At 36.9% G+C, this 16,270-nt stretch overlaps 1 protein-coding gene across 24 annotated transcripts in view; it reads right to left on the reverse strand.

The window, feature by feature from the left end:
• The window catches only part of PARD3 (par-3 family cell polarity regulator), a 657,675-nt gene that overhangs the window by 201,854 nt on the left and 439,551 nt on the right, over nucleotides 1–16,270 (reverse strand). For 20 of the 24 annotated variants that reach the window (XM_035029555.1, XM_035029553.1, XM_035029552.1 and 17 more), the window contains 2 exons: nucleotides 15,227–15,271; nucleotides 10,141–10,368 (listed from right to left, as the gene is read on the reverse strand). In XM_035029555.1, coding sequence (XP_034885446.1) covers nucleotides 10,141–10,368; nucleotides 15,227–15,271 — 273 coding nt within the window. The remainder of the gene's footprint in view (nucleotides 1–10,140; nucleotides 10,369–15,226; nucleotides 15,272–16,270) is intronic. The other 4 variants (XM_035029556.1, XM_035029544.1, XM_035029542.1 and 1 more) reach the window with 1 other exon arrangement.

The raw sequence follows: 16,270 nt of genomic DNA on the forward strand, positions 1-16,270 counted from the left end.
CTTCTGCCTATTTTAACTTGCTCTATGCACTGAACTTTCCCACGTGATTACCTAGGAAGGCAGATACTTTTAAGTTTCTCTTTCTGAAGAAGGTTTAACGTGAAGCTGCTCATTTCTCTTTAATGCAGCACCGTCATTCTGCAATTAAAACATACTAATTACCATGTTTTCAACAGATGCAAATGCAGCTCAATTAAAATTCTAGTCCATGTTACAAATTAAGCTACTTAATTCTGCAAGGTATCATGTTAGGACTGGGTCACCAAGAAGTTCAGAAAAGGCTGGGCACTTATATGTTAATGATTATGGAGGAAATGACATTAGGTTTCAATTGAAACTCAAAGTTATGCAGCTCCTGCCATAAATAAATACTTCTATCTAGTTATCACAAACGTTTTCCGATCAAAAATTGACTCTAAACCACATGGTCCTGAGAGTATTTTCTCCCCCATTGCTACTGTTGATACTGTTAATGATTTCTGTTGGTTGCTTATCCACAATCCATTTCCCCCTTTCTTCTTCCTAATGGAACTCTGACCATGTTCAGGAATGCAATCTAGCTCCAACAGGTTAATTCAGCATCAGATCAACCTGCCCCTTGATTTAATAGTCCAGTGTTACTAGTCTGAGAATGGCCCCCTCAGCCTGCATAGACACGCTCCATGCTTGGGGATATAGCTCACTCCCTTCTGTTGGATATGGACAAGAAAGCAAAAGGCCTCTGAGCTCTGTGATTACCCTCTGAATAAGCTGAATTATGGATAGTGCAGCCAAAAGGGCAGGAAGATGGTGGATCTTTGGTAACACCGCTGGGATATGGAATCAATGATCCCTGAAGCTGCCCAACTCCAGAGCTCAGCTATGTAAGACAGTGCATTTCCTCATGGTTAGAGCTGGTCTGAGTTGGATTTTCTATTAAATGCAGCTGAAAGCATCCTAACAGGTACACTGTGTAAATCAAACTTTAGAGCAGCTGTGGAAGATCTACAGTCTATCACAAGTGTAAGAGTTAGCAGTTAATGTAATTCTGGGTAGCTGTGACAACTTTGCCAGAATTAAATGATTTGTTCAGACTTGCTACTAGAGTTAAATGAATTGTTCAATAGGTATAAACAGGGAAACACAAAATGAAAATGATAATATTACTTCTTAATCACCAGTAAACAGGTCCTTTCCTCTGAGGGCACAGCTTAAAGAAGCATCATTAAATATTTGTTGAGTGAATGACAGAATGATTAAACAAATAGTCAATCATATGGAAAACTATCCTTTATTGTTCCCTATTTATGAAGGACTACCCTAGGTATCAGAAATACCTAATGATTGAACCACATATTCTTGAGTAATTTACAATTTATTTTAGGAGAAATAGAATTAAATGGAGTCATTGTATACGGGATGACTAAGTCTTCAAAATTTATCTTCTTAAAACTTAAAATGAGTAAGTTCAAATGAGACATTAGTAATTGGAAAATTTCACTAGACGTAGCAAATCCACTGACCCCTACTAATTTCTACTTATTAATCTTAGGTTAAAGAAAAAAAAGTGATAAAAATTAATGAAGACTGGACTCCCAGGTACTGCAATGTCCTATGCAAGATTCAAGAACTTTGGGGATATAAATATTATTTTTGTTTCTTATTTTAGTTGAATATTTTGACTTTGGAAAGGAAGAAAGATGTGGAAAATGAACAGCTAGTGATACAGATGGTGTCGAATAACAGGATCTGCTTTTCTGGACTCTGACTTTTAACATTAGAATGATGAGCTCTTGGCAATGGAAAACTTAGCTTTTTCAAAATGCTAAAAAAAAAAAAAAAAAAAAAAACCCACAAAGCTGCCACCAAACATGAAAAAAGAAGAATGAAGAAGCTTTTACCCTAAAATGGGAGGTGGGAATAATAACTGATATGATGAAGAACCAAGAGTTTGACTATGAAAGGAGAGAAAGATACGAAGAACTCATGTGACATGTGCCATGTGCTATCACAGAAGTGGTTTCAGCAACAGGAGGACTGGTCAAAGAGATGATTCCAAGAACATTCTAAAAGTATGTTTAGTTCATTAAAAAAAAAAAAACAACAATAACTGTTTATGTTGAAGAGTGGACAGAAGGGCAAAAACAATTAAGATCACTCTTCCAAAGAACTGAAGACTTATTACCAAAAACCATTTTTCGTTTCGACTCTTTATTCTAAACTTCTCTTTAATGCATCCCTCCAAATAAAACAGGTAAAATGCTCCTGAAGATGCTGGTAGAATGTCACCTCCTTTATCCTTCCCTTCCCAAGAGAATGCTACAGAACAAGTACAATGAGGGTTATACTCTCAATTTTTTGAACCCTTTCACATTAACTTCCGGCATCTAATTGATTTTTACATTCAAATGATGGTCTACAATGGATACTGCTTCCTGTCCATGGGGACAATGTATAGTGAAGCTGAAGGTGTTCCTTTCGACAGACAGAATGAATTGGTTACACACCAAAATGGTAGTACTCATCACTCTTCTGTTAGAACTTCCATGAAAAATTTTACTTTTAATCAAGGAGTGAGCTTGGTGTTGAATGTATGTTTTAACACTACACAGAATATTATTTACAGTGTCAAGGAAAGAGATTCCAGGTCACTGTTCTGACTCTTTTAAGTGAAAAAAATACAAAACAATAATTAACAACACAACTACATGCAAATGTGACAAAGTAGTGAATGGCTAGCAATGCTCTGTTTTGCTGTTTATTGAGAAATCAAAATCACTGTCCCCCAAAAGCCAGTGTTCTAAACTATCAAGCCAGTCTGTACTGAGGAATCCACAAAAACTTCTTGATGTTAAAAAAAAATGCTTTATACTAAAAAGTCTCAGACACATTCTATATAATCAGTTAGGGCTTTAGAAAGTCAAGGGAAGACTAGATTGCTTGGGAAGAAGTTTCCTGAAGAAGGCAGTCTAATGTACCCATGAGAGGGTAGGGGCAAGGGGGAGGAAGAAGATACACCTCATGGAGATTACATGGTCTGGGCAAGAATGATCCGGGAGGCTTGAAGGACTCTGAGAATGTGATTACAGAGCTTACTCGGCAAATCTAGAGACAGCAAGATCAGTTAGGAGAGCCTAACAATAACTTCAGATATTAAATAATGAGGATTTGGGCTAGATTGAACAGAAGGAATGAAATTAGTAGATTTCATGGGGAAAAATTAAGAAAGCTTGGTAATGGAGTGGTTACACAGTACGATGATGATTCTAAGTTTCAGAGCCCGGAAGCGCTAATGAGAAAAACCACATCATCATCATCCATCTTTATGTGTGAGATGCTAAGCGAGTAAATGCAGGTTCTTCCTTTTCTTTGGCACTGCTAAGCATCATTACTCACCTGGATTATTGCATTACTAACACAGAACTGACTTCCTTGCCACAGGTACTGCTCACTTACCATGCCATCCCTGATAAACATTCTCTATCCTACATAACCCCAGCAATCATACTCTTACTTGAAATTCTTCAAAGGTTCTTTAAGGTCCTTCGTATAAAATGAAAATAATTTAAACAAGGTTGTCTGTGATTTGTCTTCTGCTTTCATCTTAAACCTCATTCCTCATTATGCTGTCACTTGCACTATACACATCAACCTTAATCAAACTATGGAAATCCAGAGAAAGTCCCCACTCTTTATGTTCTGCATGCTGCCTACATGCCCAGGTGAAGACCATTCAAGCAATGGTACTCATCTCCACTAATACTCTTCTGGGAAGCCTTCTCGCCGCTACCTCCCTTTCTGCTCTAAGTCCACATAGGCTAAGTGGGTACCCCAACCTTTGGTGCCATGGTAACCTGTGCACTACAGTGGCCCTTAACCACATTACTTCTTTAAGGATCGGTTTATCCACTGGATTGAACCACTCCATGGCCCCCAGGAACTTACAGCCTAAATACCAGATTTTAGGAGCCACAACTCACGAATACACATTTCAATACTTTAAAGTAGTTTTAGATAGGGGGCTTTCCGATTTGGAAGTTTAGTATTCTGGAAAAATCACAGGACTATGAATCAGAAAGTATGCATTCAGTATGATTCAGTTTCCCAAGTATGCTCTTGGTCAATGACTTAAATACTTTTTCCTTATCAAAAAGTGGTTAAAATGAGGATTCTATAATTCAAACACTTCACATGTGACTTTTCATTGTACTTTTAGCCTCAGTTAATATTTACCTACAAAAAGAAGTGGGACGAATAGCTTTGGCTACTTCACACGCTTACACCCATACTGCATTGAGAAACTTCCTTAAATTAATCAAAGCTCCTCTTCTTAAACTGCAGGTGATACTTAAGTATACAAATTGGCTTAAAAGGATAGGACAGGCTATTCCTAGCATTTCAGAACAAAAATTTTTATAAACATCCAATTATCTATATTAATCAAACAGGTAAACTTTTACAAAGTACTTTGACTTTGGGGGCACCTGGGTGGCTCAGTTGGTTAAGCAACTGCCTTCGGCTCAGGTCATGATCCTGGAGTCCTGGGATCGAGTCCCACATCAGGCTCCCTGCTCAGTGGGGAGTCTGCTTCTCCCTCTGATCCTCCCCCTCTCATGCTGTCTCCCATTCTCTCTCTCAGATAAATAAATTAAAAAATCTAAAAAAAAAACCAAAGTACTTTGACTTTGAAACCCATATCCTGAATTGTCACAGCAGATTTTCTATAATCTAATGGGTTTTGCTTAAGATAAAATTAGACCTGGTTTGCATATTTGCTCAAATACATAGTACTGAAAAGTGCCTAGGAGTGTGCAGAATGCCGACCATAGAAAATTTGAAATATCAACTGCAATATGCTGTTTTATAACTAATAAACAAAAAAATTACCCAGGAATCTCTCATATGAGCTCATTTACTAACGTAAATTCACCTTCTTCAAATCTCATATGGTTAACCTAAGTTATGTATATTTTAGAGCTATGTCTTTTCTTATATCCTGATAAGAGACTAAAAGAAAGTGGGCAAGCTAGTCAAAAGCAAGTTTTCTCTCTGTTTTCAAGACATACAGTTTTCACATTTAAAATTATAAGCTAGATCTATCTTAAAATCAATAGGTACAATTAATAGGAGAGTATTTGGTTTCATTGTTTCACCTCCTGACCCCAACAAAAAGCAGTTTCCATATTGATAGGAAGACTTACAATTTGGCAACTTTTAACAGAAAAAAAATGGGACCATATATTTTTCAAGAAGAAAACAAAGTAGTGTTGTTGCATGTAGCAACAGAAACTGATTTATTCTGGGAGATGTCGAAGCCACGTGCTGAGAGCCAGGCAGGGTATGTAATTTGCATAGAAGAGGGAGCAGATTGTGGATGCCCTGACCTGTCAAGCACAGGTAGGGCCTCAGAGATAATGGGTCCCAGAATACAAAGCTCCATCTTGATCCAGACAGACACACACAACATGGAGAGGCCAGATGGATTAAATGAGAGACAAAAACGCTGGCTTCTGCCATCTCCACAGGAAGAACGTAAGTGTTACAGAAGATGACAGATACCAGATACCACATGGAGCCCACCCCAGTCTCTTGGCCCCCATTGTTGTGTCTATGCCATGATTTCGACACTGCTGAGAAGAGGCAAGCCTGCTCGGAGCCACGAAATATAGTCACCAGGGAGATGCTCGACCCAACTGACAAGAGCAATCAAGCATGCCTATGCCTCAGCATCTTACTTGAAGGGCTAAGGTGGGAGGAGAAAACAGGAGACCGGAACAGTACTGGGGGCCGTCTGTCCTGATCCCCGGCCTCAGCTCACAGCCTCACAGCCTTCCAACGACAGCCCACCCTCCATCCCCACACGTCTGGGGCGCGCTGGCGGGGGAACAAAAGGACTGTCTGCTAGGAGCCACGTTCAATAGTGAAAGGGCATTTTCACTGCCACTGGCAGCTGTAAGGGCGTCAGACCACAGCTTAGGAAAGCACCGTCTGCCAGGGGCCCACACAGCATAGACAGTGGCAGGACAGAGACTCGCTGGCCACAGGGGACAGCGCCCTGGAAGGCGGGGATGCGGAGTACAACCAGAAACAAGCATGTGGATGCTGGCAAGCCATGGTGACAAAAAGCATGTGGACCTGCCCATGAGAATCCAGAAGCCAGACTCTGACAAGGATGCTGTTTAGGAAACCAAAGGAAGAGCAGACTGAACTGGCCTTTCTCATAACGGGAGCCACAGAACACCTTTTTGTATCTAGTCATATGTAAAGGTGACAGTCTAATGATCAGTAGCAGTAACACCAGGCCGGAGGGACTTTTTTTTTTTTTAGACTTCGCTTAGGCACCAGAGGTCTAGTGCATGCAGGTTCAGCATGCAATACAGTCAGGGATGGCAAAGTGACACCACCATCCCCCTCTTCCTGCAGAGGGAAAGGCTCTCTCTCTCAGAGACACAATGGCGCTAGTTAAGCAGGAGCTCACTTATTGATGTAATGAATATGCACTGAATCCTATGATTTGCCAGGCCCCGTGCTCAGTTATGCACAATTAAACCAGACATGGTGGTGTCTTCTTTCGTGGGCCCCACGGAGGTGAGAGAGCTTAGAAGGCAGGATTTAGGCAGATAAGTGAACAGGTACACAGAATCATGGAATGTCAAAAATAGAAAGGACCTCAGAAACCATCTAAATCATCTAAACAAGAGATTTTTAAGAATTTTCTAAAAAACTGCAAACTACTATTAACATTAAAATTTACAGACAACCACAATGTATTAAAAGTAACTTTCAAAAAAAAAAAACCCCCAAGTGCCAAGGCAATAGAGGGGTGACAGCAGGGTGAGGGGTGGAGCTGGTGGCTTTGCAGAGGCCCAGCTGCTCAGCCTCCCCCTGACTTCTGGACTCCCCCAAAACCACTGAGGCTCCCCCCCTGACCAGAGGTCACAATACACAACGTTGAGAATCAGTGACCCAGTTGTCCAAATCTTCAGTTGCACAATGAGGAACTTAAAGCTCGGGGGTTTTAGGTAGCTTGGTCAGAATCCCAAATTCATCAGAAGAATGTGGACTAGGATGTGAGTCGCCTGATCCCATTTCAGTGCCCACTCTACTCCACTAATGCAATCTCAACAACTCGGATTGCCAAAGTGTGAAATGTACAATAGCTGTTTTCCTTTTTTTTTTTTCCTTTTGTATCCTGAGTTCAAGAGACTGGTCTGGGGGAAAAAATTATAAAATCAGGACTTTTGGAAAACATAGCACTCTGTGGTTGTAGATGCACATGTCATAAGCCTTTCCCATCTCTTGTCCAGAACTTCCCCTTTGGTTTACAAAATGTAATTTGTCTAATTGCTTATTTTTTGTCTCAATGGCAGCTGAATGAAAAAGTTTTAACATAATGTACTTAAACCAGTTATTTCAAATTATAAAAGGAAACTAAGTTGATATAGGAACAAATTTAGTTGTCTATCCACACCGCTAAGAAACTCTGAAGGCTGTCCTATCAGAATTAAAAACATGTCTTGTATTTATATGTATTCCATCCCCTGATGCATTTGAAATGAGTGTTATATGTGAGAAAATTACATTTTATGAGTGAATTTAAATAACATTTTAACGAGAACAAGGCATCATAAATTGTAGAAGCTTAAAAAAGAACTAATAGGGGCCAAAGTACCATGTCTTATTAAATATACACCCAGGACAGGCAGAAGCAAGATGCTACCATAGTAGGGCTGCACAAGAGATACTGGTTAGACTGGAAAGGAACCACTGATACAGTGGGGGAAAGCTCAAGAGCATTGAAAGTGCATATGACTCAGGATCTTGGAGCCCAGACTTGGCAGCAAAAATAGGAAATATGTTCTTCATCTGGCAAGAATAGGTTGCATACATTTGAAATCACTGGCTGGTTAGAGTGAAAAAGCTCCATCCAGCTTTAGATGGAGAATGAGGTAAAGGGCTGGGAAGGCAGGGGTGGGGTAGAGCAGTGCTCTCCCCAAGTTTTGCTTTGCATGCTACATTATGGCAGCGATATTCGTCTTCCCAAAAACACTACATGTGCAACAGGCAAAAACTATATAATCACTTTCAGTCTCCTCCGAATGTGATTTTTATCTAAAACTTTTCTTCCCGAACACTTCCTTAGGTATTTGTGCTAGTAGCAGTTCACCCAAAAGTTAAATTGCAAGTAAATTACAATCCACTTCAATTATCTCTGGTCTCTGCCTGAACTTTGAGCAGTAGTGTCTCTAACTTTTCTAACAACAGTTAGATGCATAGAGTCACATTTGAACTTAAAAACTAAAATATAAAGTAGTAATTATGAACAACAGAAGCTAATCAACAGCTTTTACAATTAGGACTCTTTAGTTCTTTCTCTTTAAAAAAAATTTTTTTAAAGTACATCATTTATTAGATATAAATACAATCTCATTAAATTAAACACAAGCAAGAAAGATGACAAGAAAGTACACCAAAATGCTAACTGTGGTTCTCTTTCAGTGGTGGGATTTCATTAATTTTTTTTTATTTTATTATGTTATGTTAATCCCCATACATTACATCATTAGTTTTTGCTGTAGTGTTCCATGATTCATTGTGCACAACACCCAGTGCTCCATGCAGAGCGTGCCCTCTTCAATACCCATCACCAGGCTGACCCATCCCCCTCCCCCCCTCCCCTCTAGAACCCTCAGTTTGTTTCTCAGAGTCCACAGTCTCTCATGGTTCGTCTCCTCCTCCAATTTCCCCCCTTCATTCTTCCCCTCCTGCTATCTTCTTCTTTTTTTTTTTAACATATAACATATTATTTGTTTCAGAGGTACAGGTCTGTGTTTCAAGAGTCTTAACACAATTCACAGCGCTCACCATAGCACATGTTTTTTTTTTTTTCTTTTTTTTTTTTTTAAAGATTTTATTTATTTATTTGACAGAGAGAGACACAGCAAGAGAGGGAACACAAGCAGAGGGAGTGGGAGAGGGAGAAGCAGGCTTCCCGCTGAGCAGGGAGCCCGATGCGGGGCTCGATCTCAGGACCCTGGGATCATGACCTGAGCGGAAGGCAGATGCTTAACGACTGAGCCACCCAGGCACCCCTGTTTTTTTTTCTGATTTTTAAAACCAATGGAATGGCTATTTTTATGCATGAGTGTTTAACTATAAAGATAACTCCCTGTAACATCTGAACATATTTATAAATATTACCTTTTTCTCAATATTCTATGGAAAACATACTGCTCACTCATATTAACCTTTGACTTTCAATAATCTTTGCTTTAAAGTATTTTGCGATTTTGAGGGTGCCTGGGTGGCTCAGTCGGTTAAGCAGCTGCCTTCGGCTCAGGTCATGATCCCAAGTCCTAGGATCGAGTCCTGCATCGGGCTCCTTGCTCAGCAGAGAGCCTGCTTCTCCCTCTGCCTGCCTGCCACTCCCCCTGCTTATGCACTCTCTCTCTCACTCTCTCTGTGTCAAATAAATAAAGAAAATCTTAAAAAAAAAAAAAGTATTTTGCGATTTTGAAATGTACACATATATAAATATGCTAGCTCAGATCAAGGAAAGCAAGAGTAATTCATAAAAATGAAACAAAAATATGTTTTCAAAAGCATAGATCATTACATATGTTCACTGGAGATACCACATTGTAGCCGTGGTTTTCAAACATTTTGATCTCGGGATAACTTTAAATTCCTAAAAATTATTAAGGACTCAAAATAATTTTTATGTGGATTATCTCTTACTGAATTGAAACTGAGAAGATCTAAAAATATTAATTACTTTATAAAAAACAAAATTTATGTTAACAGAAATTGTTTTTTATAAAACAATAATTGTATTTTCCAAAAACAATAAGTGCAAACAATGGCACTGTTTTACATTTTAGCAAATCTCTTCATTATCTGGCTGAAAAGGCAGATTCTTCTATCTGTTCTGCATTCAATCTATTACAATATCAAATGACCTGTTGTCTCTAGAAAACCCAACTTTGTACTTGTGAGAGAAAGGGTACAAAGATAAATAACTTATTATTATGAAAAGTTTAGACCTCAATGATCCCTCTGAAGGATAATGGGAACCCTTGGAGTTCCCTAGAACATATTTGAAGACCTGCTGCTCCACAGAGCTGTTCGTAATTTCTGTTCTTTCAGACATTATAAACTTACACGTCTCCATGCCTTCATCATCATCATCTACCGCAGGTTTATCATAAGACTTGTCGATGGCAGCTCTGAAGCTCTCATTGCATCCCCTTCCTCTGATTATCCGCGGCCGTGGGCGGTGGAAAGGAATATCCCCATTCAAAGTCACCTCAGCAACTGCCGTCTGCAGACTCTCTAATGAGCTTGACTTCTTCAGACCCAGGGAAGGTCCTACATCTCTGCTGGGGGAACCTTGAACATTAACAAAAATGAAATGTTAGTTAGAATTAGTGGTGAAAATGATATACCTGAATACCTATGGACTGTGGAAAACATCAGGGACATAAATTATTTGCTCACTGAGTTTTAAAGTGTGGATGGAAATGTTAAAAAATAAAGTAATAGTAACTAATTTTAATTTTTCTCAAATATATATTAAATTTAGTCTGTTTTCTCTATTTTCATTAGGAAAAACTGTAAGTTATTAGTCTCCACTTAGCTCAAGAGATAAAATTTTGGTCAAATCATCTGCTCCAAGTATGTAAATAATCTAAAAGAACCAGAATAAACCAGAAGCTCATTTGAAAAGTAGGGATGATGTGAAGGCTAAGATAAGCAATCAAGAGTAAGCTTTGTAACTTAACTGAAATAATTTATTGACAGTTTCAAATTATTTACAGCAGAAATTAAACTTTCATCTCAATGAATTCCATGAATTCTCTTCCTCATCACACAGCTCAGTAGGTGAAACGAGCACAAAAGACTACTCCTCACCAAGACAATTAGGGAACCCTGGCACCAGGCAGAAACCAGATTCTGGGAAACATTAATGTTCTCCGAAAAGAGCAATGCAAGATTTGAATAGAAACAAATTACATAAGGGCTCTCACCAGGGAGCAGTAAAGGAGGAGAGACTCAAGAGCTGAACATGAGGACGTATTATCTCCAGGCTGGGGAGTAATAGCTGCTTGAGGAACAAGTGATGAGCAGGAGGAAGAAAACTTAACAATTAACAAAGAAAATTTCAGTAGGATGGCAGGGGAGAGTTGGGGGAATGAACAATTTAGCTGTTTCTGGAGGATATAGGGCAGGGGGCCTGAGAGAATACCAGTAGTACCAAGCTTTTGAAGGCGATCAAAACGGATTTCTTTAAGCAAGGCAGACAGCCTCATCCATCACTGCCTGACCTGGCACTCAGAGGTAGATGAAGTTTGTCTCTTGATGACTCAAAGACCAGCTCTGTGCCACCACTGGGCAACCCAGGTTTTAGAACTAGCTTGTCACTTCCACTGTGAAAAAGACAGGTACAAAAAAATGGGAAGGTAGAAGAGAGCAGGTCGTTTATCTGTACATGAGGTCATCGGCCTACTTGTTAATCAATAATTAAGGCATAGCCTTGATATGTTATTACCTAAAAGGCAATAATTATGACATGGGCTTTGCATGGCTCAGGGCAGAAAATAGAATAAAAGTTACACTGAGAGTCAAAACAAGAATTATCTTTTTAAGATCCATTTACATTACATCTTTCACCTAATTTTCACAATGGGGTAGCAGTTTTTAAGTTAGAATAAATATGTCAAAAACGTAACATAGGCAGAAAGGCAGACAGATGATTCTAATAAAGAAATAATAATCCATCAATTATCGTGCTTAGAAGATGATTTATTGAACTTTCTCAGTGCAGGATTGTATATATTTGATTATTTTATGACAAAAATTCCCAAGAAATGTTTCTTTTTAGGACGATCAATCTTACTTTTTCTCTTGATAGCACTATCATTTTTGACAAGTTCATGTTCTAAATACTCATAAAAGTCATGTCACAGGAAGGAAAATTAATTTTGTTCCAGAACTAAACAAAAATTAAGAAATCAAGGAATCAAAGAGAACAGGAAAAGATCACTCGTAGGCAGGGACATTTACTTTATATTTCCTAGAATTAGCAAGGGAAAATCTTTTTCTGAATAACTCATGCATATCAATTTTCATAACCTACCAGCTGCATTTGGGTTCTATAAACACTTATCAGGCAAATATTTGGCACTTTTTTGGGAGCATAAAGGACATGCATATGTATATATGTGTGTATATTCATATCTATCTATATTTCTCCAATAAAGATTTCATTCTTCCAGTAAAGATTTTCACAAAAACATCACTTAGGTATATTAAGATTTTCTTTATGAAAAGTTAGCTGAGATTTGATTTAATATACTCACAGCACTAAATATTTTAATAATGAAATCCAGAAATAGCATGAATATCAAAATAAGTGTATGTCTATATATACATGCATATAAGTATTTATATACACATAAATATATATGTATGTACTAAAATACATAAACAAAGGCAAATCTGGTGAAAAAACAATGATGAAAAAATTAATAAGCAATAGATATTTTGTAAGCGTAACTTAAGACTTACCTATTTACTCTTCTCTCTGAAATTATAACACTGTAGTGTAACATTTTGGCCATGGTGTGTATTGTGTATATAGGAAATCAGTGAATTATTGCCTCTATACTTATGTATGGTTGAAAATCCTCAAAGTAAAAAGTCATACAAAAAGTCAAAATTTGTAATTTGTGAATCTATAAGAGGGATCAGCCAACCATGGGCCTAACCTGGAATGTCCATTTGTTCATATATATTCTATGGCTGTTTTCATGCTACATCAGAATGAACTAATTGTTACAGGGACTGTTTGGTCTACAAGGCATACATTATTTACCATCTGGTCCTTTACAGAAAGAGACTTCTAATTTGTAACATGGATATGATACATTTAAATATGATATTTTTCAAAGGAACTTTAACAAAGATTTTGTTAAGTAAAAATGTTAAGATTCCTGAATGAGGGTTTACTGAGAACCCTGACATGATAAACTTAGCATTTACTAGGGGGTGAAAATTTAAAATGCCTTTCTCTAAACAAAGTATGGGCAAAAATTAGTCTTATTTACACACACACACAAATCAGCGTCTTTTAATTTTAAAATAATATTCTAAAGCTCTTTATAAATCAGGTCATTAGGATACTTTGCTTATTTTTTATATTCAAAGATCAAACTGTTAGAAACCCAATTCTCTTCTTATTCTCTTTTCATTCACAAAGAAAATTTACCCCCAAATATCAAAGAGGATCCTTAAATCCAGAAATAAAGGGGAAAATTGTAATCATACTATTTTCCCTAGGCCTATTTTTCTACTACCTACTAATACCTCTCTTGCCGAAAAAAAGTAGAGGATGTCTTTTGCAAGGGCGAAGGGAAATGGAATTCAATTTTCATTACGAAAGGCTTATGGCTAGACAGATGATCTGTGCTGAAATGCCGCTGTGGCTCTACCAAAAACCTTTGGACTGAACTGTAAACTCATGACCATCTTAGCAATTCAAGTGAACTGAAGAAAGAAAAATAACTGAAAATCTGTTCACTGTCCAATATTTCAGGGTGGAAAGGATCTAGTTTAGACATTTTATTCATGTAGTTTTAAAACCAATAGACCAAAAAAAAGAAGGTATTGTGGTGTCTATGTAATAATTTTGCGTCCCAAGGTTTTCTAGTTTACTTTGGTAGGATCGATGGCACATAGTGGGGGAAATAAAAGAAAAAAGGAAAAAGTTCTTTTTTTTATCTAGGATCCAACTTTTTAAAACACAATAAAAACACAAGATTGAATTAGATTATAAAATCTGCCCTCTCTCCATCAAAGTTATTTTATGTGTTCAATTAAACTCTGAATATCATCATTATTTTTTTAATTGCACTAAGATTAGCTCTTTTCCTTTTAGTAAAAGTGAGTTGGTCAAATTAAATATTTTCCTGACTTTACCTGACTGGCATAGTATATGAAATCATGTTCTTTAACCTGAGCCGTTTGAGTTGGTTTTCATGAACATTAACTTGGACAGGGCTTACTTCTTTAAAAGTATTGAATACTATTAACTCCAAAATTAATTACTAATTTACATATATGAACTATCAAGTAGTTTTTCTTTAGCCCTGTTTCAGAATTTCAGTGAATTTCATGTTTGATCAGAGAAATAACAACATAATAATGGCTGAAGCTATAGTTAATTGCCTTCCACTACAGTTAATCTTACGATTTATTGGATGTAAATTTTACAATCTTTTACTCTACAGAATGTTAAAACTCCAACCGTGTCCACAATAATCTTTACGTATGTATATGGATACACATACACAGGCTAAAACTAATGATTACTGCAGGTTAAAAAGGTGAATTGAAGCTAATTAGTGCTAAATGATGTGACTATATCATACTGGATCTAGAATAATTAAAACACTATTCCAAACTCATAATAAGAAATCATAAATGTGCCATTGTACAAAGCACATTACTTTAATTACAACATGAAGACTTTCCTGTGATTATTTTCATAAAATAACATAAAAAGTAAATTCTATCATAATGAAAACCCAGTTCAATATAATCTATTGATGCTACATAATGATCTAGGCAGCATTTTAGAAGTAAGTTAAAGTTACTGAGTTAAAAAAATAAAACTTTAAAACAGGTTCACAAAGTCAAGACAAGGAGGCTGTGTACATTATACAGTCTAAGTCAATGTTAGACAACCAGGAGCTAATTCTTGCATCTGAAGAACTACAGTTTTCTGAGCAACTAAAGAGAGCAACAGTGAACACTGTCCTTCAGCGAAAACTATTTATATTTATGCTATTATCCTTCAAATCAAAATCACCCCTTTGAGGATCATTGTTTGGACATCAAGCCAGGCATCTAATAAATGACTTAGACACTTAAGAGTCTACTAGAAGTGATCTTGTTTTCAAGACTTTGATTTTTAATTGCGACAAAACATTCCTACACAAATACTATTAAAATCTAGATTGTTTTAGCATTTTTGAAACACTAAGTTATATTTGCACTTAATATGTACTATACTGATAAATTCCCTCTAACAGAAAATTTTTCTTTTCTTGCACAATTTGATTTCCTACAATGAAAACATCCATGCAAGACTGGAATATTTATGTTTACATGCAATATGATTGGCAGCTCTATAATCAGCTCCTTGGACCATGGTTTCTATGGCAACAGTCTAACGGTCCATTCTTACCTGCTTTCTGGTCATCCACTGTATTGAGTTTAGTCTCGTCAGCTACTGTTAAAAGGTAAATGTATACTGGTTAGCGCAGTTAGTTCCCACAGCCCAACATGCTTCAACCATTCCCGGATCTTTTCAGTTAGGTGATCATTCTTAGGTAATATTTCATGCAAATAATATGAAACATCAAGCAAACATTCATAATCAAAAAAGGGGGGAAAAGCAGTGTCTCCATGCAAAATGCCAGTCATTTCATTTCACAGACACGTGTGTTATTTTTAAGTTAGCATATCATAATTAGCCAAGGCAATGCATCGCCAAATTTTTCTTTTATGCATGTGATAAATTAATACTTTTAGTCTTAAAGTACAAACAGCCACCAGAGAACAGCATAAATAAGTTACAGTTGATTAACAAAGGTTTTGTAAATCATCTGATCAGTTTATAGATATAATTAATTATTTTACTTTTTTGTTTGCTTGCTTTTTGGTGGATTTTGATTTAAAAAGAGACACTACCTGATTGGTGTTTGAAAAACTATGATTATTTTTCTCCTCCCATTTGCTTCCAAATACTTTCTACAACAAATATTCTCTCAAATTATTACTTCAATTACATGCCTTAATTATCAACACATAAGAGTTTCTATTAAGTAAACCTTAAAGAATAGCAGAGAAACAAAGATATCATGAAGTAGCCAAATTCTACACATGGATTGAGATAATGGTTTCTCTCCAAAACTTCTCCTTCTAGTTCAAGAATCCCACAGCCAACCAAATACTATATCAAAAAATTGGTTTTAAACAGCCAAAATTTAAAACATTTCATCTTTTCAAATAAAGATGCAGGAATATAGCATGATATGCATGTGTTTGTTTCTTTTATCATCAGGAAACATATATATTAACATACTGCACATTATGTAAACATGCCACTTATGAGAAATATGGTTATCTCAAACTCAAAGAAAAACTAATTTTTGCCAAATTGTCACATTTCACATTTATTTTCTCTATTGCTTAAAGTAAACAGACATGTGTTTGGGACTATCAATTT

This window comes from Mirounga leonina, unplaced genomic scaffold, assembly GCF_011800145.1.
Source record: "Mirounga leonina isolate KUSES-001 unplaced genomic scaffold, KU_Mleo_1.0 Mir_260, whole genome shotgun sequence".
Classification (NCBI taxonomy): domain Eukaryota; kingdom Metazoa; phylum Chordata; class Mammalia; order Carnivora; family Phocidae; genus Mirounga; species Mirounga leonina.